This window comes from Schistocerca nitens, chromosome 8 (genome assembly GCF_023898315.1).
Source record: "Schistocerca nitens isolate TAMUIC-IGC-003100 chromosome 8, iqSchNite1.1, whole genome shotgun sequence".
In the NCBI taxonomy this organism is placed as follows: Eukaryota; Metazoa; Arthropoda; class Insecta; order Orthoptera; family Acrididae; genus Schistocerca; species Schistocerca nitens.
The window spans coordinates 238,947,476-238,973,441 of NC_064621.1; the positions used below are offsets into that span (position 1 = coordinate 238,947,476).

General features: G+C 44.8%; 1 protein-coding gene across 1 annotated transcript in view; it reads right to left on the reverse strand.

Moving 5' to 3' along the window:
* LOC126199498 (synaptotagmin-10-like) overlaps nt 1-24,518 on the reverse strand; it is a 582,178-nt gene extending 557,660 nt beyond the window's left edge. The window contains exons 1-2 of the mRNA XM_049936421.1: nt 24,483-24,518; nt 23,806-23,952 (exon numbers count right to left, since the gene is read on the reverse strand). Of these exons, the coding sequence (XP_049792378.1) occupies nt 23,806-23,952; nt 24,483-24,518 (183 nt within the window). The remainder of the gene's footprint in view (nt 1-23,805; nt 23,953-24,482) is intronic.
* Between the last annotated feature and the right edge of the window lie 1,448 nt (nt 24,519-25,966).

Consider the following 25,966-nt stretch of genomic DNA (forward strand, 5'->3'; position numbering starts at 1 on the left):
TGACGAATGTGGCGGCTGAGCACACGATCATCACCAAACGACGCGCGCAAGAGACCTATCACGCGTCTAGCAATATGGGGTGGAACGCCATCCTGCATAAACATCGTACGTTCGAGTAGGTGTTTATCAGCCAGGCTGGGGATGATGCGATTCTGTAACATATCGGCGTACGTCTCACCTGTCACGGTAGCAGTCACTGACGTTTTGCTCTCCAGCACCATCTGTCGGATATTTTGTGAACTACTTTTTTTTAGCTTCTAATAAAACCCCATGTCAATTCAAGCATGTGCGTCAATTTTTACCTCTCTATCTACATTATTCCGTGTTTTATTAAGCTTTCAAATTTATACTGACTTTTTGATCACCCGGTATATAGTTATTACCATCACAGAGATCTGTTCACATTCGATAAGCTTCGCGCAACGCTGTGTGAAGCCGAATTTTTGAAGGCTGCAGTTAATCGTTGCAACTGGGTCACCAGAGTCATAAACACAAAAACCTTCCGCAGTGTAATGGCGTAGCGCATTGGTCAGCATCTAAGCCTGATGTGTGGAAGGTCGTAGGTCCGAATCTCGTTGAATGGAGTGAATTTTTATTTTTTAAAAATTTAATCAAAGTCTTTGATTATTATTTTTATTCATTTAATTGGTTTAATTGCATTTTTTTAAATATCTAATACTTTGTTGCATCATTTTCATCATCACATTGACTTTTTTTATTTGATCTTATTTTTCTTTCCATCATTTTCCTTCCGTTTGGAATCTGCTTGTGTCGCCTATTAAATGCAGCCAAGGGCCAACCACGACTGCTCATCGATTGGTAACGCGGCAGCCACTTAGCCGTGGTGAGTATAGTTTCAGGTAACAAATTACAACGAGAAATTACAGTTTGCTTTTACCGCCAAAACTGGAATTTTTCTGTCTTGAGTTTCCTTATAGAGGTTAGCGTTAAACACTGTGAATAAAGCGATCGCGATTTCAGTCCTGCCGCAGATTGTTGATCACCGTTTTCTAGGTTACATTGCACGTCTTGAGGTTGTGGTTAGGTTAAAATGGTTCAAATGGCTCTGAGCACTATGGGACTTAACTTCTGAGGTCATCAGTCCCCAAGAACTTAGAAAGACTTAAACCTAACTAACCTAAGGAGATCACACACATCCATGCCCGAGGCAGGATTCGAATCTGCGACCGTAGCAGCAACGCGGTTCCGGACTGAAGAGCCTAGAACCGCTCGGCCACAGCGGCCGGCTATTAAAAACAGCAGGGGTATTTATTTCAGGGTGAATTGCTCAGACACATAAGTGAATTGCTCAGACACATAATCGAAATCTTAATGAACTACTAAATACTGTTAAACAGCGAGAGCAAAGTCGCCTTATTTTATTATATTGGTTGTGATCTACAATTAAGAAAAAGATCTATAGCGTTGCAGAAAGTCAACTCACCCATTGACTTAAGTTTCGATATTTCGTACGGAAGCAGTGACTCTGCAGGCATCCGTGTGTAACCCGCGTGCTGTCGACTGGACGTTAAACGAAAAAGAGTGGAGAAAAGGGACAGGGAAAAGTGTGCGCCAATGAATAAACGGCTCCGTCACAGGCGCAGAGCCTCACGAGCGGCAGACGCGCCGCACTGCGGGCAGCTACAGCTGAAGGGAGGAAGATAAAAACGATGCGCAAAGGAAAGCGAGTGCCTGTGATTAAGGACGAGCCTGAAAACACGCGGGAGCTGTTGCGCTCCGCCGCTCTGTGTGCAATTTGACGCTGGAGGCCGCGCTGGTGGGGGTAAGGGGGGTGGTGTTAGGTGGAGGGGGGAGAGCGCTGTGGTGGGGGTAGCGAGCGGGCGCCGTACCGTTTATCGCAGATGGCAACGCTCGGCCGCTCGCCTGTGCAGCGCCCGGCGTCGGATACCGTACGACAGCGGGCAAAAAGTTTCGTTGGAAAAGTGAAACAACGGCGAAACGGCAGTGGGCTGCCGGTGGAACGAGACCGGACACGTGCTGGTAGTCTGCTGATAAACGTGCACAGCAGAACAGCGGCGGGCTCAAGCGCTTGCCGATGATGCGACAGGTAGACACGTTTTGATCAAGAGGACAGAGTAATTTCCGAGGGGCAAGTAAATGTCGGTAGGAAATCGGTGTTTTATACTTGTGAAGCACCCACGTGAATCACAGAAGGACCAATACGACAGAAGAGCCGTCTATTAGGGTTAACGTCTAGTCGACGATGAGATCATCAGAGATGGAAGACAAACAGGGGGAAGCAAATCAGCCGTGCTCTTTCAAAAGAACTATCCTGGAATTCACCTTAACAAATGTAATGAAATCACTTAACAGCAGGACCTGATTGGCCGGACAGGGCCTTAAACTTCTGTTCTCTTGATTACTAGTCCAGTGCTGTACCGCTGCGCCACTTCGGTCAGTGGGTCAAGTCCCTACCGTACTGAGGCTTGCAGAGACCTGCGAGCAGAGCAGGTAAATGAGTTTTAACGAAGAGTTCGCCACGATTTGAAAGAACCAACTACCTGTTGTCTTTTATCAATCGGCACTTGAACCTGTTTCCTATAGTGAAGCCTTTGTCTCCTTCTACAACGCTGACACCTCACACTACCCTCCATGACCAAATTAAGTATTCTATGATGCCTCACGATGAGTTCTATAAACCAACAATTCCTTTTATTCAAGGTGTGACATAAATTTCCTTTCTCCCCTATAAATTACAGAATGTTTTGATTAGTTATCCGACCTACCCGTCTAATTTAATCGATTCTTCTGTTGCATCGCCTTGCCAAAATCTTTGTTCTCTTCCTGTTTATACTGTTCGTAGGCAACATTTCATGTCCTTTTAAGGTAAATTCTCTTCCAGAAAAGCTTTCCTTGCTAATGTCAAACTGCATTTTTTACAGTCCAGTCACATTAATGCGTCCGCAGCCTACATTCGACGTCAACGTACAATCATCACTCACTACAGTGGAGGCACTTACAGCGGATACTATACCAAGCGTGTCAGGGGACGCGGAAAACAGTGCAGTAGTTATCGTAATACGGAAACGCAGCTATTTATCTGACGTCCAGAAGGGCAATATCTTTGGCTTTTGGGCTATGGGTGGAAGCATTTCCGAAATGGCAACGTTTGTAAACTGTTGGCGTACCGCTGTGGTTGAAGCATACAGGGCAAATCGCTCTAACCAAAACCGGCGACGAGACAACTGTAGTGCGCCACCGGCCACAGATAACAGGGGTGAGCGGCGGCTGCGGAAATGTGTACGAGCGAACAGATGTGCAACTGTTGAGCAACTGACCGCCAGGATGAACCAAACGACTACCAAACTGACTCCTCAACAACCGTTCAACGATCATTGCTGCACATGTGCCTCGCAGTAGGCGCCTGGTTCATGCACCCATGCTGAATGCTGTTCATCAGTGACGAAGGCTGGAATTTCCACTCCTGTACCGCACAACTGCACGTCAACTGAGTGGCGATAGATGGCCTTTTCATATGACTCACGTCTTATATTCCATCAGATAGACGTGCGTTGGAGTGTACGGCGAGGAACGTTTAAAAACAAATATCCTGCAACGACTGTTGGAATGTTTTCGGTCGGAGGGCATTCCCTGGGTGAATTATCATTCTAGAAGCCACAATGGAACATTACAAGCATGCATCTATTCTTGGGGACAATGTCCAACCCAACATGCAGTTTTGTTGTTTCTCGACTCAATGGCATGTTTCAGCAGGACAATGCAACGTATCGCACACGTCGCGGTGTATGTACATGGTTCGAAGAGCACGGGTGAGTTTACTGTGCTCCACTCGCGCCAGACTCTCTGGATTTCAATCCAGTCGATAATCTGTGGGACCACTTCAATTGGGCTGTTGGCACCATCATTCCTCAACCGAGAAACCTAGCGCAACTGGCCACGGGACTTTGATGGGCTAGGCTGCACATGCCTGTCGGTACCTCGCTGACTGTCTTCCTTATATATCTCACGGCTGTTCGCGCTACGAAAAGTGGTTATTCACACTTTTGACAGTTTGTCGCATTAAAGTGACTGAGCAATGTTTATCCTCTTTACTTCTGCCACTGTTGGTTATTTTACTGTCCAGTAACAAAATTGATCCATTAGTTTTAGTACATAATCTACTACCATTATCTTCATCTGATTTATTTAGACTGTATTCCATCACCCTTGTTTTACTGTTATTGATGTTCCTATTAGGAGCTGTTTTGAAGACACTATCCATTTCACAATGAGATTTTCACTCTGCAGCGGAGTGTGCGCTGATATGAAAGTTCCTGGCAGATTAAAACTGTGTGCCGGACCGAGACTCGAACTTGGGACTTTTGCCTTTCGCGGGCAAGTACTCTACCAACTGAGCTACCCAAGCACGACTCACGCGCCGTCCTCACAGCTTTACTTCTGCCAGTATCTCGTCTCCTACAAAATTTTTTGAATGCTGTGTCGTTTCTGGCTAGATATGGTGCACACACATCTCTTATATCTTACGAACCTGGCCCACAATTTTAACTAGATTGTTTCTACAACACATAGTATATAGTTTCGAAATTTGCCTTTGATACGCAAACAAAAACTGCGGCTTCTATGGTTCAAAAACCGGTGTCATAGTTAGTTCTACGAGGGAAAAGTACTGCGCTTCTTCATCTAATACAAATATAACGTCAGCTGCCTCGTATGTCTTTATTCAAGAACCGTAAATATTGCACAATATCTCGATATTTTCGTCTAAGATCTTTTAAACAATTAAAAATGTTTACAGGTTATATGTCACATTCCTCTAACGAATGGAAGTATAGAAGGTGCCACAGTAGCTATTCCTTTCGTGAGCACAGCTCTGTAAAAATAGATAACAGCTCGTGGCTCAATGGCTTGGTGCGAGTCTTTCTATTGGACGCCTCTTGGAGGAATTGCGCGTCCCTATCCTAAACTCAGTTATCCAGCTGAAAAGGGGATCAACCGTTTAATGTGGAATCCGAGTTATGTGTCATTCCTGGAAATTTGTCACTTTGTTGCGAGGAGAAGGTTTCATTAAAGGCAGACTGAATATTTCCGTGGTTTTACTGGAATTCACACCCGCGACCTCTGTTTCCAGGTACACGCAAACCACTACAACACTAGACCTGACTTACAAATTGTTGGAGAGGATTTCACTTCGCCTATAAAACTCCAACCTGCAACGCCGCCAACCCGCAACGCAGCACCGCTATGCGGGTCATCGCTCCAGCTCCGCAGGCGCACCGGCCAAAGTCAGCCGAACTTCGCCGACCTGCAAGAAGCAGGATAGTTCAGAGGGCGCGCAAGAGCAGTATACGCCACCACATTTACGGACTCTTTCTTGCATCCGCCACGTCATTTTCCTCAGCCAATCCAAGCCCACATCGCCTGAAAATGGCTGTCTGGTAGTCATCTGCCACGCGGGTTTAACTGCCCTTGTAAGGCCAGCAGCAGGCAGTTCGGTTTCCGCCAGCAGAATTAGAAGCTCGCCAGCGCTACATCACCGCCCGGCCTCGACATCGCCCTTGCCACCCGGGACCAACGAGCATTGCCATCCGCTGCCCCGGCCGTGGTCTCTGATGCTGGAACTTTTGTACTGCCAGTGAGATGGGGCTTTAATTTTCCACCTACTGTTGATGTCTAAGAAGTTAATCTGTTTCGTTTGCAAGAGAAGTTATCAGAAGATAGTCTCACGCAGAGATTTACCTGTGTTGTCTTACAAGAGCTTTAATTTGTCGAAGAAGTCCTTCCTTCATTTTCAAGAAGAACTTTTCTTATTTGTTTTGAACTGCTAACGGGTCGCTGAACTTATACGAGGGTCACTCCAAAAGAAATGCACACTATTCTTGTAAAAATACAGTTTTTATTCTGCATGTGTGAAAGTTTTACAGTATGTAGATCCATCCTTCCCGCTTGTTTTCTAACTTAGTTCAACCTGTTCCCGTGAGTGGCGCCGTCACAGCATGTCTTCAAGATGGCTGCTACACTTGACGTCCGTCAGAAGCAACGTGCTGTTATAGAATTCCTGTGCTGTGAAAACGAGACAGTGGGAAACATCCAAAAGAGGTTGAAAAAGGTGTATGGAGATGCTGCTGTCGATCGCAGTACAGTTAGTCGGTGGGCAAGCAGGTTACGTGATGAAAGCGGACACGGCAATATCGAGGATTGTCCTCGCAGCGGCATGCCTCGTACTGCACACACTCCAGACAATGTGCTGAGAGTTAACGAATTGGTGACTGCTAACAGACGCATCACAGTGAACCAACTGTCACACTACGCTGGGACAGGGGAAGGAAGTGTTTGCAGAATATTGAAAGTGTTGGCGTTAAAAAAGGTTTGTGCCAGGTGGGTTCCCAGGATGTTGACAGTGGCTCACAAAGAAACAAGAAAAACGGCATGCAGCGAACTTTTGTAACAGTATGAGAATGGTGGAGATGAATTTCTTGGAAGAATTGTGACAGGTGATGAAACATGGCTCCATTATTTTTCTCCAGAGACGAAGAGGAAATCAATGGAGTGGCATCATGCAAATTCACCCAAGAAAAAAAAAATTCAAAACCACACCTTCTGCTGGAAAAGTTATGACTACGGTGTTTTTCGATTCCGAAGGACTCTTGCTTGCGAACATCATACCAAGTGGAACCACCATAAATTCTGATGAATATGTGACGAGACTGAAGAAACTTCAAGCTCGACTGAGTCGTGTTCGGCCAAAGCAGGATGTTTTGCTGTTGCACGACAATGCACGGCCACATGTCATTCAAAATACCATGGAAGCAATCACAAAACTCGGATGGACAACACTGAAACACCCGCCTTGCAGTCCTGATCTGGCTCCATGTGACTATAATCTCTTTGGGAAACTGAAAGACTCTCTTCGTGGAACAAGATTTGAAGAAGATGACACCCTTGTGCACGCTGCCACAGAGGCTCCAATAGGTTGGTCCAGAATTTTACAGTGCGGGTATACAGGCGCTGGTTCCAAGACGCCGTAAGGCAGTTGAGAGGGATGGAAATTATGTGGAGAAATGAAAATACTGTTTCTAAAGGATGTATCTACACACTGTAAAACTTTCAAACGTAGAATGAAAAGATGGATTTTTTAAAAAAAATAGTGTGCATTTCTTTTGGAGTGACCCTAGTATTTGTGATCATAAACTGATTGTGTCAATAAACTGATTTTTGACTGTAATCAACTGCCTTACTGTGAAAGTGCCTCAACCTGGGATACTTCAGATTTCTTGCCACCTCTTATCTACTGACGGCCTGGGAGAGACCGTTGGTTGGTCGAAATCGTTCATATCATTGTGCAATGCTCACGTTATTGTGCCGTAAAAAATAATAGAGCATAACCCTTTAGTCACTCTATCTCTATGGACAGTCATTTGTTCCACATCTCCAAGTGCCTTTCCGAAACCAGAAACAAAACGTCGCATAGAAACACCGTGCGCACTGGGAGCTGTTCAGCGTCACCGCCGAGTCTCGTAAGAAGCAGTCGAAGGGTTGAAAGGGAAACCAGTACACAGATTCAGTTAAAATTTTGCTTCTGTTATTGTGTAACATGTACCAACAAAACACATACGAAATTTCTTTTTGCTTTTCAAAGGTATTCCTTTGGCAGAACGAGAAATTTTCTCCTTGGTGTTATATTAACGTTTTGCGCATAATCCGTGGAAATTCAGAGATTTTTTTTAGAAAAGGCGGAAATCTTCTTTTATCATTAGAACGAACATACACTATGTGATCAAAAGTATCCTGACACCCAGAAAAATATACGTTTTTCATATTAGGTGCATTGTGCTGCCACCTACTGCCAGGTACTCCATATCAGTGGCCTCAGTAGTCATTAGATATTCGTGAGAGAGCAGAACGGGGCGCTGCACGGAACTCACGGACTTCGAACGTGGTCAGGTGATTGCGCATCACTTGCGTCATACGACTATACGCGAGATTTCCACACTCCTAAATATCCCTAGACCCACTGTCTCCGATGTGATAGTGAAGTGGAAACCTGAAGGAATACCTACAGCACAAGAGTGTACACGCCGATGTTGTCTGTTGACTGACAGAGACGGCCGACAGTTGAAGAGGGTCGTAATGCGTAATAGGCAGACATCTATCCAAACCATCACACAGGAATTCCAAACTGCATCAGAATCCACTGCAAGTACTATGACAGTTAGGCGGTAGGTGAGAAAACTTGGATTTCATGGTCGAGCGGCTGCTAATGACCCACACATCACGCTGGTGTAAGAAGCGTAAACATTGGACGATTGAATAGTGGAAAAAGCCATGTGGAGTGGCGAATCACGTACACAATGTGGCGATCCGATGGCAGGGCGTGGGTATGGCGAATGCCCGCTGAACGCATCTGCCAGAGTGTATAGTGCCAACAGTAAAATTCGGAGGCGGTGGTATTATCGTGTGGTCAGGGTTTTCATGGAGGGGGCTTGCACCCCTTGTTGTTTTGCGTGGTACTATCACAGCACAGGCCTACACTGATGTTTTAAGCACCTTCTTGCTTCCCATTGTTCAAGAGCAATTCGGGGATTGCAACTGCATCTTTCAACACGCTCGAGCACCTGTTCATAATGCTCGGTCTGTAGTGGAGTGGTTACACGGCAGTAACATCCCTGTAATGGACCGGCCTGCACAGTGTCCTGATTTGAATCCTACAGAACACCTTTGGGATGTTTTGGAACGCCGACTTCGTGCCAGGCCTCACCGACTGACCTGGATACCTCTCCTCAGTGCAGCACTCCGTGAAGAATGGGCTGCCATTCCCCAAGAAGCCTTCCAGCACCTGACTGAACGTATGCCTACGACAGTGGAAGCTGTTATCAAGCCTAAGGGTGGGTCAACAGCATATTGAATTCCAGCATTACCGATGGAGGGCGCCACGAAGTTGCAAGCCATTTTTAGCCAGATGTCCGGGTACTTTTGATCACATAGTGTATGAGTTTAGGCTGGTCTCCCATGCATGTGATTTGTATTTTATCATGCGCAGATAATCAGTGAAATGACTATACCGATGTTTCGACTTCCATACTCTAAAAGTAAGAGACTGAAAAACAGAAACAGAGAAGAATGAATGATAAATTCTTGAAAGTGAACTTAGAATAAATGATATGAAATATCGTCTACCTTTATTGTAATTTTGTATATAAGCGTTTCCGGCGAGTGACATAACTCGTAATTAATGCAGTTGACTCTCAAATATGCCATGGAGGACGTTTTATAAATACAGAGAATTGCAGTCTTCGTTAAAAAAATAGTTTTTTCGGACAATTTGTTTTTTTCGAGTATCCATATGGCCTCGGGTCCGAAATCACCCCAGTAACTGGGAGCTCGCTGTGTTTGTTTATGCACTATGTTTATAAGGTACTGGTGGGGAAACAGCCTGGTATTGACCTTAATTGCTGTAGGCAAGCAGAAATATAGAGAACACTCTCATAAGTGGCAGGCTTCTGACACGGCCAACCGATTCGGCTCTTGTTTGGCAAGTCGGTTGCGTACCACCTCAAATGTAAGAATGTAATATACTTTTTCTCCCTACCCTCAATTTTTGAGAAAAGCTGCCCTGAAGTACACGATACACAAATGTCCCAATACTGACAGGATTGACAGACGATAACTGAGCATTTTTCAGCGTCATATGTGGTGCTTGCAAATGCAGAATTTCCGAAAAAAATCGAGGAGAGACACTTTAACGACTGTCACCCGTGTACAGATGAAATTGGCAACTTTCAACGATAGCGGCAGTGGCCGAACGACGAAGGCGTCTGGCCGTGAAGCGGAGGATCTGTGTTCGATTCTTGCATGAATTCTTCATATTTGGTTTTTAACATGTTAAATGAATCGATAAACAATAACAACAATGCCGGGTGATACCGTGAATATGTTTCTTTCGATTGCCTTTTTGTAAATACCATTCATCTCCTATTTCGGAGAAATGTCTGGATGCGTAACTCAGAGAGTGAAAGAGCTATGGTAAAACAACCGGGAGTAAAATTTTAATATTTAACTAATTCATGTTGTTTCATAAATTTATTTACTCACCTTGTTATTTATCCTCATTATTTTATTTACCTTACTAGCTGTACCCGGCTACGCGTTGCTGTGACTCCGTCTGGTTAAATGAAAAAGAAAGAAAAGAGAAAGCACACGTTTCTGTTACATTTGGGAATATATGGGATATTGGGATATACTTCCTAATCTCCTTCTCCCCCATGCCCCTGTCCCTCTCCTCCTTCCCTCCCTCCCTCTCTCTCTCTCTCTCTCTCTCTCTCTCTCTCTCTCTCTCTCTCTCTCTCTCACCTCCTGCCCCTCTGTCTCTCCATTTTCTCCTTTCCGTTCTCCATGTCCATTTTGTTCCACCCCTCTGTCCTCCATCACCTTCTCCCCCATCCCCCAACTGACCTCAAGCCTTGTTTATTTCAATAGCAAGCTTATAAGGCAGAAATAAAACTTCCTGTTTTCTGTGAATACCGTCTATGAGGAAGAAAACAAAGCAGCACATTGTTTCGTATATAATGTATGCTATAAAATATATATAGTGAGAAATAATATGTATGGAAGAAAGAATTTGTCTAATGGTTCAAGGGCCGCACTACTGTAGATAAAACTGCCTGCGAGAAACGAATCACAGCTTCACATTTTTACAGAAGAGCACATCAGGGCATTTTATTTCTTGCAGACAGTTAAAAAAATGTCATGTACGTCTGTCTGAATGTTTAATAGAGTATCGTTTAAAATTTAAAGCAAATCATGGTAATATCTCATACATATTTCAAATTTACAGCCAATGACTGTCAAAATATTCGTGAGAGTTTCGTGTAAAGATTTGAAGAAAATAGTTCAAGAACTTTGATACTTCCGTTAACAGCGTTTCCCCTTTATATATTACAACTTATTTATATATTACATATATTTAAAAAGAACAAGTTCATAAAAACACACGCATGTTAGAATGCAACGTTGTATCCAAATTTAAAGTTAATCGACCGACTGATTTTCGAGTTTTGCGAGCACAGACATAAACAGTTTGAATTTTTGTGTGCAAATGTTAAGCCTCCTATTCCTACGAATTTCGGAAGGGAAAAAATGAATAAGAAAAACAGCAGACTGCACAGGCCCTACTTTTCCCAGCCAGGCCCGTTGGTCGCTTGGCCAGCGTCAATTTTGAATCGATTGTGCGTCATATTCTTTAGGGGATGAAACACGGGATGATAGCGGGACAAAATATCTTAAGGCGGAATTCCATCAAGGCAACGCTAACAAACACGTTGCCTCATGTCGCATGCTACATGTCGCCTAGTGTTGCCAGCATTTACTGCACGACATGAAACCATGAGTTTTTAGTATGCACCTCATTCAATTTCATTGAAGCAACATCGGAGCAGTGCACTTATAATTATCGTATGGCAGCGAAACATGGTAGGTATGCTGTTGCGTCTATGCGGGACCGATTTACGCTGAAAAACAAATTAGTTCCGATTCTATTTAAAAATGGTTCAAATGGCTCTCAGCACTATGGGACTTAACTTCTGAGGTCATCAGTCCCCTAGAACTTAGAACTACTTAAACCTAACTAACCTAAGGACATCACACACATCCATGCCCGAGGCAAGATTCGAACCTACGGCCGTAGCGCTTGCGCGCTTGCAGACTGTAGCGTCTAGAACCGCTCGGCCACTCAGTTGCGATTGTATCCACCATATGCAGATCTAGCGCTGTACACAGTTTGTACGATGTTATGACAACTCTTCGCTTTGTCGCGCAGATCGAAGTTGATGGCATGTGACAGGGCAATATTCTACAGAGTGATCAGGCACATTTTACTTACAGGGTGCAGTGAATACACAGAACTACCGAATTTGGGGTGCTGTTAAACCACGTGTTGTGCACGAAGAGCCACTACACTCGCCATGTGTGACTTCGTGGTGTGTATTCAGGGGCATCTTTATTCTCGCTCTGTTCCTCTTTGGATAGAATACGCCAGGTGTAACGTGGCGTCTGTACGTTATCGGGACATTCTTCTACAGCATGTGATTCCTGCTTTGGAAGAGCGCAGTGGTGTGGGAATCACTGATTTCATGCAAGACGGGGTGTGCCGCTCGCCCAATGCAACCTTCCACGAGCGTGTTATCTCCAGAGGTTATCCAGAAGTACGGCCTACAAGATCACCTGGTCTGATTTTATTTTGGCTCTGGGGTTTCTAAAAGAACGCTGTTAACAGGGAAATGTTCGGTCTCTATCTGCTCTGAAGGGCAGTATCCAGGAACACGCTGTTCAGATTTCACCGGAACTGCTATGAGCATTGATCACGACTTTTTACGGATGCAGTATTTCGTCGGCGTTTCCGGTGTCCATATTGAACGAACAGTGTAAGAAGCGGTTAATAGTAAATTGAGCATGACGTTTTTCTCATTTTTTTTGTAGTTTCTTGCCCACGTTCCGTTCTAAATTATTAAACATTGGAAATAATTTTTTTACGTCTTTCTTACTTTCACAGCGCCAGGATTGCACCTGGTGGCCACAACCGGAACTAAATTTTTGCAGCGTAAATCGGTTCCGCATTAATGCTTTGGAATATCTATCAAGTTTTACTGCCACACGATAATTACAGCCCACACTGGACTTTCTTAAATTATAACCACCCGGTATAACGCAGCATGTTGCATGCGCCGCCACGTCATTGCTACATACCACATGTTGCCCAAATGTTGCCTCGGAAGAACTGCGCCCTTAGAGTCCGTCATTTTAACTGGTACGCAAGTGACAAGCCAATCATGAGCCGCTGATAATCCAGCGAAAGAGTCATGAATTTGGAGCCCGTGTTTAGTGCGACTGTGCTTACTCTCGCTGCCTGACTCGCAAGCGCTCTGCCCGTTACGCTATGCAGGCTGCTTTACTTAACAAGTGGTAATACCTGAGCTCGCTCTCCTTGGACCGTCACTGCTGTTCCCTTATCTGGCTGGCGCTTACTACAGGCTGGCGGTACGGCTGTGAGGTGCGATCTGCCCTAGTGGCTAGGCTGCGTCTCTCCCGGAACAAAGGAAATGAGGCGGTGAGGGGGGAGGAGGGGGTGGGGGTGGGTGTCTTACTGACCCCCGGCCAATGCTCTCAGTGCAAGGAGAGCCCTCTGCCGTCTGCTTTCGGGATTACGTTTTCCACTACTCCACCATACCCCCACCTGCCCAGCACTGCCGTTCGCAACCCTCTCAGCCCGTGGGGGGCTTTCAGACCCCCCTTCTCCCGTCTCTCCTAAAAGGCGTGAGCATCTCCCGGCGCCCTGGCTCTAACTACGAGGGTGGTCTGAAAAGCAATGCCCTCGAAATTTTTATGTAGAAACTCATAAAGCCTTCTAAATAAAACAAACGTTATTAACACCCTACGAGGGCGTGCGGAAAAGGAATGTCTCCGAAATTTTTAGTCAGTTCTCAATATCAGTTGATATATTATTTGCTGAAATTCCTCCCCCCCCCCCCACTCTCCCATGAAGCAAGTTCAAAAAACCCTGTGCCGCTAGCCGGTTCCGAATTGTAGCGTGTGACATGGTGGTGTGTAACGTAGTTATGTCGGAGCATGGGGAAAAGCGTGCTGTAGTCGATTCTCTAACCGCAGAAGATTTCTTCCACACATGGAGCATCCTCTCCTCCAGCATGACAATGGGAGGCAACAAACGAGCGCTGCCACGTCTTCAACAACTCAGCGCCCTGGGTTTACTGTCGTCGATCGTCGTCTATATAGTCCGACTTGGCCCCATACGATTTTCATGTCGTTCCAAAACTTGAAGAACGCCTTCGAGGACGTCCTTTTCGCAGTGATGAATCGGTGCAAGCAGAGGTCAGATTGTAGTTCCGTCAACAAAGTCGAACATTCTGCAGTTACGGTGTCAACAAACAAGACGTAGAATGTTAACAAAGTATGTTTCATTTAAAAAGCTTTAAGAGTTTTCACATACAAAATCCAGAGGCATTACTATTCAGCCCGAACTCGTATTCCCTTATTTTTCATATTTACATACTTGTTTCTCAACATAAGCAACCTGGTGACGAAAGCATTTCTCTTGTAGTGACCTATTTCTGACAATCGATCCCTACAAGTGTACAGTGCTACATAAACATTCCGTGAAGTGTTAATTTACCCGCAGTGATATAGTTATTCTTTGACTTAGCTTTTGTTAGTTATTCCGTGATGTTCATGTCTACACAATTCATTCATGTGTGTAGTATTAAGTTGTTGCTAAATTTATGTGGGAATAAAGGAATTGTTTTCTGCAACACCCACACTCTCAATAGTAGATCACTTTGTTGATACTGCCACTGTCGAATGTTTGACTTTGTTGGTGGATCTGCAGTCTCAGCTGGTCTTGCAAGACTTCATCACTATCAAAGTGAGGTCTTTGAAGGTGTTCTTTGAGTTTTTGAAGCAGATAAAAATCGGATGGGGCCAAGTCGGGACTGTGTGGAATATGATACATGGCAGTGAACCCGAGGCTTCGGACTGTTGCAGATTTCGCGGCGCTCGTGTGTGGTTTGGTGTTGTCATGCTGAAGGAGAATGAGCTCCGTGTGTGGACGAAATGATCTAATTCGAAACTCGATTACAGCAAGGTGTTTCTCGTGCACCGACATAGTTATGTTACACATCGTCATGTTACACGATACAATTCGGAATTCTCTGGCGGCAGAGGACTACAAATATGTATAACAAACATGAAGAATGAAGATGTGGAAAGTTAATAGCCGGCCGCAATGGCCGAGCGGTTCTAGGCGCTTCAGTCTGGAACCGCACGACCGCTAGGGTCGCAGGTTCGAATCCTGCCTTGGGCATGGATGTGTGTGATGTCCTTAGGTTAGTTAGGTTTAAGTAGTTCTAAGTTCTAGGGGACTGATGATCTCTGCTGTTAAGTCCAATAGGGCTCAAAGCCATTTGGACCATTTTTTAATCTTAATAACGTTTGATTTATTCGAAAAGCTTTGAGAGTTTTTACATAATAAATTCGAAGACATCACTTTTCAGCACGCTTTCGTAAAAAAAAAAAAAAAAAAAACAGGTGTTCATTAGCCGCTTATCGTATAGGCTGTTCCCCGGGAGGTGGTGCAAATATTCACGACTGATGCAAACGAGCGAATACACGTATCTGAGAGAGGGACTCCTGTCTCGGGAGAAATGACTCGGTTGAACGTTAACCTTTCGTAAACTGACAACGACGAAAAATCAAGAACGGGGCGGGGATTATTTTATTTTTTAGGTAAATGCCAGTTGTTTGTTAAACAAAAGAGTGTCCTTTTGAGAAACTGTTATTATACGAAAGCCTATACTTTAATCTCTTTGTCAATATAATTGACACCAATAGCACTAGTGACACCTCAGTTATAGAACTAACCTCTTTTCTTAACATTATTAAGCATGAATCATACGGAAACACCTTAATCGCACTAGTTACAGTGTTATTAAAGCACTTAAGTAGGGCAGCATAATATTTCTTGCCAGGAAACATAAATATACGGCTGCAGCAGTTGTGGCAGTTACCTCAATGTGCTGTACGACACTAATACTTAACTTATCTTTTAACTGATAGCATATGGAAAAGTACTTTCCATCGTAGGCTTTAACTGAATAATATTAATCTCTAAAAATGACTCTTGCAGCGAGTTAGTAAATCACGAAAATAAGATTAGTACGAATACCGATTCTAATATCAATCCAACAAGGTAAGACTATAAAACGTGGTGATTTGTTTCATTAAGAGATGCTTTCGTAAATGAATTAATATGATAAGAACTCTTCAATAACCAACACCTGACATTATTGAGTAAAAACATGTTCCATAATTCTACAACAGACTGACGTCAACGATATAGGTCTATAATTGTGTGCATCTGTCCTAATGCACTTCTTAAACACGGGAATGAACTGCACCTCCTTCCAGTCGCTAGGTACCCTTCGTTACTCAAGCGATCTACGATAAATTACTGCTAGAATGTAAGTTCTTTCGCATAATCGTAGTAGAATCTTACAGATATGGCATCTGGTCCTGACGACATTCCACATTCACAAATATGGTACAGTGAACCGGCATAATATGCATTACTTGTCACATAGGATCCTGGGTAGGTGCGTCCTGTCGGTGGTCAACAGAGATAGTAAACATGTGGTGGGACATCTCTGGGGATGAAATCATCGGTGTACACTCGTCTGCAGGTACACTGACAGTTGGGCTGTATCGAACTTTTAATGTCGATACTTTAGGTCCTCTCCTTGCAAATGTCCGTCTGGACATTAGAGGCTGCATGTGGATGCAGCACGATGGTCACCCAGCCCATTCTGACCGAGATGATGTTCAAGAATTGAACAACGGATGCCCTGGAAGATGGTTGGGACGCCGCGAACCTCAGCAAATGGCCTCCATTTAACACCAGCAGATTTATTTTTTGGGGCTGTCGAAAGAATCGTTTTTATGTAGTGAACTCTCAACCCGAGGCGACTGGAAACGGCGAATCGAGGATTCTTGGCGCACCGTAACACCAGCGACGTTACGTTTAGAAGGTGCATTGCATTGCGCATTCAGGAACATGGGCTCCCATTTGATCAGCTCCCTTAAATCAACATTCCGCCATCAGAACACCCATATGCACACGGCCGAGTGTTATCTACAGCATGTTGCAGCCACCCCTAACACTCTGAAGGTTACTACCTCCCAAACAAAACGTGAAATAAATGCGGCCGAAGGCTGGAGTACTGCGAGTGGTTTAAAGGCATGCTTCGCGAGGATGAACGGTTTGCAAGGATGGTTATCTAGTCTGACGAGGTGCAATTCAAATTGATCGGGACCGTAAACCGCCACAACTGCGTGTCCTGGGCTCTTGAAGATCCTCACTTTCATGTGGACAAACATATTAAGCTACCGGGTTCTAATGTGTGGTGCGGTCTGTCAAAAATGGTTCAAATGGCTCTGAGCACTATGGGACTTAACATCTGTGGTCATTAGTCCCCTAGAACTTAGAACTACTTAATCCCAATTAACCTAAGGACATCACACACATCCATGCCCGAGGCAGGATTCGAACCTGCGGCCGTAGCGGTCACGCGGTTCCAGACTGAAGCGCCTAGAACCGCTCGGCCACACCGGCCGGCTGTGGTCTGTCATCGCGTGGTTTGATTGGCCCATTATTCTTTGAAGGTACCGTAACAGGAGAGGTATATCTTCATATTCTGCTACAGTTTGGAATCACGCGACCGCTTCGGTCGCAGTTTCGAATCCTGTCTCGGACATGGATGTGTGTGATGTCCTTAGGTTAGTTAGGTTTAAGTAGTTCTAAGTTCTAGGGGACTGATGACCTCAGAAGTTAAGTCCCATAGTGCTCAGAGCCATTTGAACCATTTAATATTCTGCAAACATCAATTTTACCTGCCATCCAAGAGATGTCTGGAAATGCAAGATTTTTCCTATAACAAGATGGAACTCCGACTCACTACAACAAATGTCGGAGGCAACTTGGATAACTCTTCCTGGGCGATGGATAGCTCGCAGAGAAGATGTCGGGTACCCATCACGATCTGCAGAGCTTACACCTCTTGACTTCTGCTTAAGGGGGACCATGGAAAATGACGTTCGTCAACAGAAACCAGCTACACAGGACGAGCTACGGAAAACCATCGAAGCGTCGTGTACCGCTGTTACACCGGAAACATAGACAAAAGTAGTTCGGTCAACAGCTCAGCCGCATCGACGTTGTCTAGCCGCTAATGAGGGTAACTTTGAACACACAAAATAACGTAATGGTATGTCATTTTGTTACATTATTTCTGACTATCAAAGAGTGTCTAAATTTTTCTGGACTCCTCTGTATGTCATACCATAGATAAAATACCCTACTCTAAACATTGTGTATTCCCGGTGTACTGCATCTATTTTACTGTAAGTAAGGTATATCCTAGTGCTGCTGCAACTTGGGAGTGACTTTGTACGCAATTATACAGATGTGTGTTTCATATTTGATTGTTATAATTACAATTCGTTGTCTACATCCATGTAGCACTGCGACAGACTACAAGTCGAGTGACTACAACACATTCACTGGAATGTTAGCGATGATTTTCATGTTTGCTGGTGTTCAATTTACTGATACCATGTCTGGTATTTTTCTGTTCCTCGACTAATGTAAGTGTGTTGTGCACAGATAGCTTTCGTTTGTATTGTTACAGTCAAATTGTGTGCCTTAATTCATAGTATGGGTCATTATTCTATTATAGCGCATAGCTAGTGTAAATCAGGGCATGTTGAGTCTTACTCGCGCTAGTAAACCAAATTTAAAACAGAGGAGACGCCTTCCGAATAATGTTAAAAAATTACTCTCTAAAAATGGCCATTTCGTTGTATTCTAATATTTATCAAATGCACAACTAATAATACATTACAGTTTCCAAATACGGCCATTAGCGGATGAGGCAATGTGGCAGAAGTCACAGTTTGCACACGACTGAGTTTATTTGAAATGTGCATGCAGTCGGCAGTGACCACAACATACTGCAGCGCTTCACTCGCTTGGCGCAGAATATATAGTGGTTCCACAGAGTTCGTTCAATATAACGCACGTGAACAGTTCGTTCGCCAATCGGGGCGAAGTAATAGACTATTTATTTCCAAACTGTCATTCCTTGCAGGCTTCTAAAGAGATATAAATTACGTTCGTTCTCAGCTTGCAAAGAAATGTGGTCACTCTTTTAACATTGCATAACCCCTCTGACAGTTTTCTTCGCAAACTGGAGCTTTACCAATGCACAACTGAAGTTGAGAACGGTTCGATATTACCGGAACTGACTCTGATACTCGACAGATGCAATAAAAATGCTCGGTCACAGGTGGAATAACTCAGTAACAAATTATATTGCGAACTACTTCCCTGTTTGGAGAATTGGCAAGTAAATGCCTAGGTTCTTAGATCATCAGTGAAGGAATAATTTTCAGGTAGAGCCAATGAAGACAAAGTACTCCTTTCTGGTCACCACAAAGCCAAAACACCAGAAAATAGGTCCTGATAAAACCATTTGATACAATTATGATGAAATGTTGGTGGTAAGATTCTATTATTATCGAAAACATCTAAGGATCCTGACGCCTGTTACCAGAACGTACATTTGTGAAAGATGGTTTTTGGCTATTGTGGCAGTTAAAACAAAAATTATAAAATGAATGAACTGACTTAGGATTTAAATTGGCCAAAACGTAACGAATAAAATAAATAAATGCTACCAACCATCTGAAAGTTTCATTATTTCTTGGGTTAATGCAGTATCCACAATGGTAACGCTGCCATGAAGACATTAGCGACAGCGCTGAGTTACAGTTCCTCTCCGTGCCCGTTTCTCCAATCATTCAATCGGTCAGTTAGTCAAATAAACAGGATTCCTCAGTAAGATCTTTCAATATGGACAGTAAGGATTTAAATAACAATGTCGGGTCACAAAAATATTGCAATCCAAGGCATTATTACATTTAGAAAAATTCCACACGCCAGAACACACAATGAATTTTTACACAATGAAAATTCAGTTGTATTATAAACGCGGAGCGGTGGTTTAACTGAAGATAAAATCTCGAGACGAATGCAATTTCAACCCGGTTGTATCGAGAAACCCACGTCTCCGTGTTCATCGCATGTGCGCTACCGGCCAATTGGTTCAGATAACGGCGCACACAACACGAACAACAACTCATAAAACACTGGCAGCAGTCAAAGATTATTTTAATTGCTGGATACAGCTTAACCAGTTGTTGCTGCATGACTGTCTATAATCAGTATTCCCACAAACTAATGAATAAGCTTCAAAATTCAAAACGCAGCAACACAATCTACGACAAAAAAATGACGCACCATGATGCACATATGCAAATATACCAGAAATTGATAGTCTTACAGGTACTGACGTACATTGCAAAACTGTAAACTTTGGCTACCGATGGATGAATGTGTGACGCTGCAGTGCAGTTTCACGACTCAGCTAGGAAAGTAAACTGGGAAAATGTTGAGACCAGGGCTCATGGTCTTTGTAAATTTCATTTCGAGTACTGTCCGCGCCCGGTAGCTGAGTGGTCAGCGCGACAGAATGTCAATCCTAATGGCCCGGACTCGATTCCCGGCTGGGTCGGAGATTTTCTCCGCTCAGGGACTGGGTGTTGTGTTGTCCTATCATCATCATTTCACCCCCATCGACGCGCAAGTCACCGAAGTGACGTCAAATCGAAAGACTTGCACCCGGCGAACGGTCAACCTGATGGGAGGCCCTGGTCACACGACATTAACATTTATTTATTTCGTGTACTCTGTTGGATAGTAACTACAGGGGATACGCAAAATAATGTGAACAGTGATAGTGGGAGGGTTGTGTTTGACCGTCAACTTCGCAGATAAGGCGCGTGTCGCGCTGGACTGTGAGTGTTCAATACGGACTAGGCATCACTGCAGGTTGTTTACGAGTAGTGCACACTTCGTATTTGCATTCAGAGGCCGAGGTCGATGTGCAATGAAAGACTTGAGAGTTCCAAAGAGGGCAGATTGTGGGGGTCCGATTAACTGGAGCAGCAATAACCGACAGCCAACGTATTGAATGTTTCAAGAGCAACTGTTTCAACAGTCATGACAGCCTACTCAAAACATGGAAAGACATCATCGTGTAAACATTATAGTGGGCGCAAATCGAAACAAAATGACAGAGATCGTCGTACGCTAACACGAATTGTGTCAAAACAACACAAAATTACGGATGCTAAAGTGACTGCAGAGCTCAAAAGCCATCTTCGAGTCCTCGTATCCATCGACACTGTCCGCCGATAATTCCATAAAGCGAATATTCATGGACGACTGCTATACCGAAACCATTAGTAACGACAACCAACGCAAAGAAGCGTAAAACATGGTGTCAGGAACAAAAGTTCTGGACGGTTGATCAGTGGAAATACGTCATATGGTCATATGGTCCAACAATGGGCCGGACTTACATCTGGAAAACGTCAAAAGAAGCCTACAAACCCTGTTGCTTGATTCAATCGGTTAAACATGGAGGTGGAATTGTGATGGTGGGCAGCCATATCATGGTATTCTGCTGGTCCTATCATTACTCTCAAAGGCCGTGTTACAGCCAACGATTATGCGAACATTTTAAGTGATCAGATGCACCCCATGATTCAAATGTTGTTCCTCAACAATGATGCCATATTTCAGGACGATAATGTACTCATTCACACAGCTAGGACGTACAATAATGGTATGAGGGGCATCCAACTGAACTGCAGCGTCTTCCCTGGCCAGCACAGTCCCCAGACTTGAACATTTCGGACCCCTAAGGGCGGTACTGGAGCAGAGACTCGGGAACCGATTTTCACCTGGCTGGTCACTACTGGATGTTAGAAGAAGTTATGATCGAAGAGTGGAATAACATACGACTGGAGACTATGCAATCATTATACGCGAGTATTCCAAGAAGTATCGCAGCTGTATTACGGGCAAATGGGGGTCCAACACCTTACCAATAAACTATTCCAAGTACAGGTGTTCACATTATTTGGCCTATCCCCTGTATGCTTCGCGACCGGCGCGTAAGCTCTATATGGAAATGTCAGCGTTTGAGAGAGGACGTGTATTCGGGCTCAAAGAAGCTGGTTGGAGTAATCGGCGAGCTGCTAGACATTTGAATAGTAGCGATGCCACTACTAGTCGATTTTGGCAGGAATGGATGAACCATGGCCGAACACAGCGTCAAGAAGGAAGCGGAAGACTTAGAGAGACGAGAGAACGTGAAGACCGAGCTGGCACTCAGAGCCCTGGATTCATCATTATCATCAATCCGACGTACTACTGGTGTTTTAGTGACCCCAAGGACCATCAAAAGTTGGCTTACAGAAAGAGGGCTGGGCTCAGGGCGCCCCTTACCGTTGTCCTCTGCACGCCAGCAAGCCTGTTTGCATTGTCGGACACATTCGGCCTGGAATCTCATTGACTAGAGAAGGATTGTCTTCAGTGACGAGTTCTGCTCTCAGCTGAATGAAGACATGTCTGGAGACGCCTCGGACAGCGGTGGGATGCCAACCTGACTGTTGCGCGTACGGTCCTACAACCAGTGTCGGTGCCAGTTTATTTCAAAGTAGGAATCTTTTGGGTCTCATTAGCAGCACACTTACAACAGAGTGCTACGTCGACGATACTGTACGTCCCGTTTTGTTGCCCTTCATGGCAAGCGATTCTTGGCTTGCATTTCAGGAAGATGATGATCTCCCGCACACGGCGAGAATATCTATTGCTTGTCTTCATGCTGGCCAAACGCCTCCTTGACAAGCAAGGTCGCCGGATTTCACCCCAGATGAGAACGTTTGGAGCATTATTGGCAGGTCCTCCAACCAGCTCCGGATTTTGACTGGCTAACGCTCCAATTGGACAGAATTTGACACGATATTCACCCCTCAGGAGGACATCCAACAGCTCTATCAATCAGTGCTAAATCCAATATATGCCTGAGTAAGTGCCAGAGGTGGACGAACGCGTAACTGACTTGAAACTTCCTGGCAGATTAAAACTGTGTGCCGGACCGAGACTCGAACTCGGGACCTTTGCCTTCCGCGGGCAAGTGCTCTACCAACTGAGCACGATTCACGACCCGTCCTCACAGCTTTAATTCCGCCATTACCTCGTCTCCTACCTTCCAAACTTCACAGAAGCTCCCCTGCATACCTTGCAGAACTAGCACTCCTGGAAGAAAGGATATTGCGGAGACATGGCTTAACCACAGCCTGGGGGATGTTTCCAGAAGGTCCCGAGTTCGAGTTTCGGTCCGGCACACAGTTTCAATCTGCCAGGAAGTTTCATATCAGCGCACACTCCGCTGCAGAGTGAAAATCTCGTTCTACATTACTGACTTGCTCAGTTCGTGAAGCTCTTTCTTTTGAAGGAATCATCCGATTTTTTCTGAAATTGTAATAATTTGTTTGTCTGCACTTGTACATCGCGTCTACTGATCTGCATCGCGTTCGAATAATTCCTTCGTGATGAATCTCTTTTCTTTGTCTTAAAGTTCAATGCGACGTGTGAGGACATAGGATCCTCGCAAGGTTTAGTTGCCTGAACATAAATTTCTTTTACCGTTGATTTTAAAAGTATCACTGTGTATTTTTAGTTAATTTGCAGTGTAGTTCTAAGTGTTGTTGGGATTTTTAGTCTCTAATGGGTAGTCATCTCAGAGATATTGGGCACCACAGTGTTACGGGGAATACATATGGCTGAGTATCGACCATACATAATACGTCCCGAAAACCGAAAATGCACAGTATGATAGAAGGTGTGTGTCCGAGGGGCTGCCATGAACGCTATAGCCTGGGCAGTCGATAAGCTGGACTGATGTCTCTCGGTACCCAACGTAAGGTAACATTCTGAGCAGTCAGTTGTGCCACATGCTCTATCTTGCCATTTCCATTGAATGTTTCCTCCCTCTTGCCATTCTCTATGGTCTTATATTGCTGCTGTAGACGACGTTCACGTACTAAATTTTCGCACCATATATGGCTGGCCAAGTACTTGTAGTATCATCCAGATGAATTCGCTGTGCCATCCTGCTTTTCCAGCACAAGAGTACTGTGTAACAAACATATACATAACCCGCGGTGAAAATCACTACACTAATGGTGTCTGCCCACAGTATTCCGGGCACTTTTGGAAATTGAAAATCTCCCATATCCCTTTGTGACAGCTGGAATTTGATAACATTGCGTCTAGAAAGCGGGCGGGCGCCTTACCTTGATGAGACCGATGCCGGTGTCGGGTCGCGGGCCGAGGCTGCAGACGCTGAACTGGATGTTGGGCAGGTCCAGCCGGTGCGACAGCTGCCTCTGGAACGTCTGGTGGCGCGTCGGCACCGACGGCAGCGTCGTCTGACGCAGCACCTGCTGCACCACAAACACGTCACCTCGTCAGCCGCGCCCAAACTGTAGGGGAACGGCTCCGCCGCATTCAGTTGCAACGGAGTAAGCAAATACTCAACGTGAAACTTCCTGGTAGAATAAAACTGTATGCCGCACCGAGACCCGAACTCGGGACCTTTGCCTTTCGCGGGCAAGTGCTCTACCATCTGAGCTACCCAAGCACGACCCACGACCCGTCCTCACAGTTTCAATACTGCCAGTACCCCGTCTCCCACTTTCCAAGCTTCACAGAAGCTCTTCTACGAACCTGCGAACCTGCAGAAGAGCTTTTGTGAAGCTTGGAAAGTAGGAGACGAGATACTGGCAGTATTGAAGCAGTGAGGACGGGTCGTGGGTCGTGCTTGGGTAGCTCAGATGGTAGAGCACTTGCCCGCGAAAGGCAAAGGTCCCGAGTTCGGGTCTCGGTGCGGCACACAGTTTTATTCTGCCAGGAAGTTTCATATCAGCGCACACTCCGCTGCAGAGTGAAAATCTCATTCAAAAATACTCACCATGATGTTAAAAGTTCTTTGGTAGTGGCACCGCATTATCATGATCGTCCTTCTTTCTGAGAACTTCTTCAGTGAAATTATCTCACACTATGGCGCACTGTGTAGCTTTATCTAATGTAGGAAATTATTATCGCGTTTGTCTACATCTACATACACTGCCCGACAAAAAAAAAAAAAAAAACTGAACAGTTCAAAAGACCTGGTGAAATTTCAGTGTAACTTCATACATGTACGTAACATCAATGGCTCAATGCTCGACTGTATGGGAAGATGAGGTTAGATATACCAGTCTTGCGGCCACAAACTTTACACAACGGCTAGAACTCCAACTCTTAGCTACCAACAGGAGGGAGTGCGTATTAAAATCAGGGAGCAATCCCTCTCACGACCAGCACGTCTTCATGCTAGTGACTTTATAATCTATGTTAAGTTCGCCAGTCTCTACTCCACACACTCCTACTACTAAATATACACTATTAAATACAGGTATAAACAATATCTCCGGGAATCGCTTCCTTGGTGTGCTGATTACAAAATTTATTACTGCTCAGGTTTCGTACCCTCCTGGAACGGCTTGTGACAAATGCAGCCTGAATATCCATCTAGTATTAGGTTCCTTCACAAGTAAGATTACCAGCGTTAGATATCTGAATGTTGGTCCTGGCTCCCTAAATCGCGGCATCCGAAAACTACATTCTGCGTCCTCCTGAACCATTGGTCTGCGATTAACAGCAGCCGGACTAGAGAATTACAGTATTGTGCACAGTTGACGTTAATACCACAACATAGGCGGCTGCATTTCATGTGGATCCACGACTGGGAAGTATGGACTGCTGACTAATGTCTTCGCAATGATCGCACTGTATTCAGCGACACTCGCGGCTCTGCACTATTGCGGATGATCATCTTGGGCAATAATGGCGGCGACCTGGAGAGAGGTTCCGTTTTCCAGTGCTTTGGAGAGGCTAAGTGCTGTTACTCACAGTGTCACGATATCGGGAGCCATAGGGTATGACTTAAGGTCTATGTCGGTGATTGAGACAGCTCGAACGGTACAACTATATGTCATGGGCATCTTGCATGGTCATGTGTTACGTCCCATGCGACAGTATCGTGGTGCTGTATCAATAAACTGTCTGCGTGATTTTAAGGTACTCCCGTTGCCAACAAGATCCCCAGATCTGTCCCCGATAGAAAAAGGAACAAGTGTAAGACCAGCTCCGATGTGAAGCCAGTTCCAAGCCAGTATCCAGGATATCAAGAAAGGGTTAAAAATTGTGGACTAGGTTTCCTCGGGAGAGCATAAAATGACCACACGATACGTTTCCGCACCGAATCAGTGTATGAATGCATGTCAGAAAGGGTGCAATTCGGATAAGTGAACTCGCACTGTCAAGTTGTTTGTATATCTGCACGATATTTTCATTAATGAAATTGCGTTACATTCTCTCTCGGCCCGTGAAGATTTATTTTGTCCACCCCCT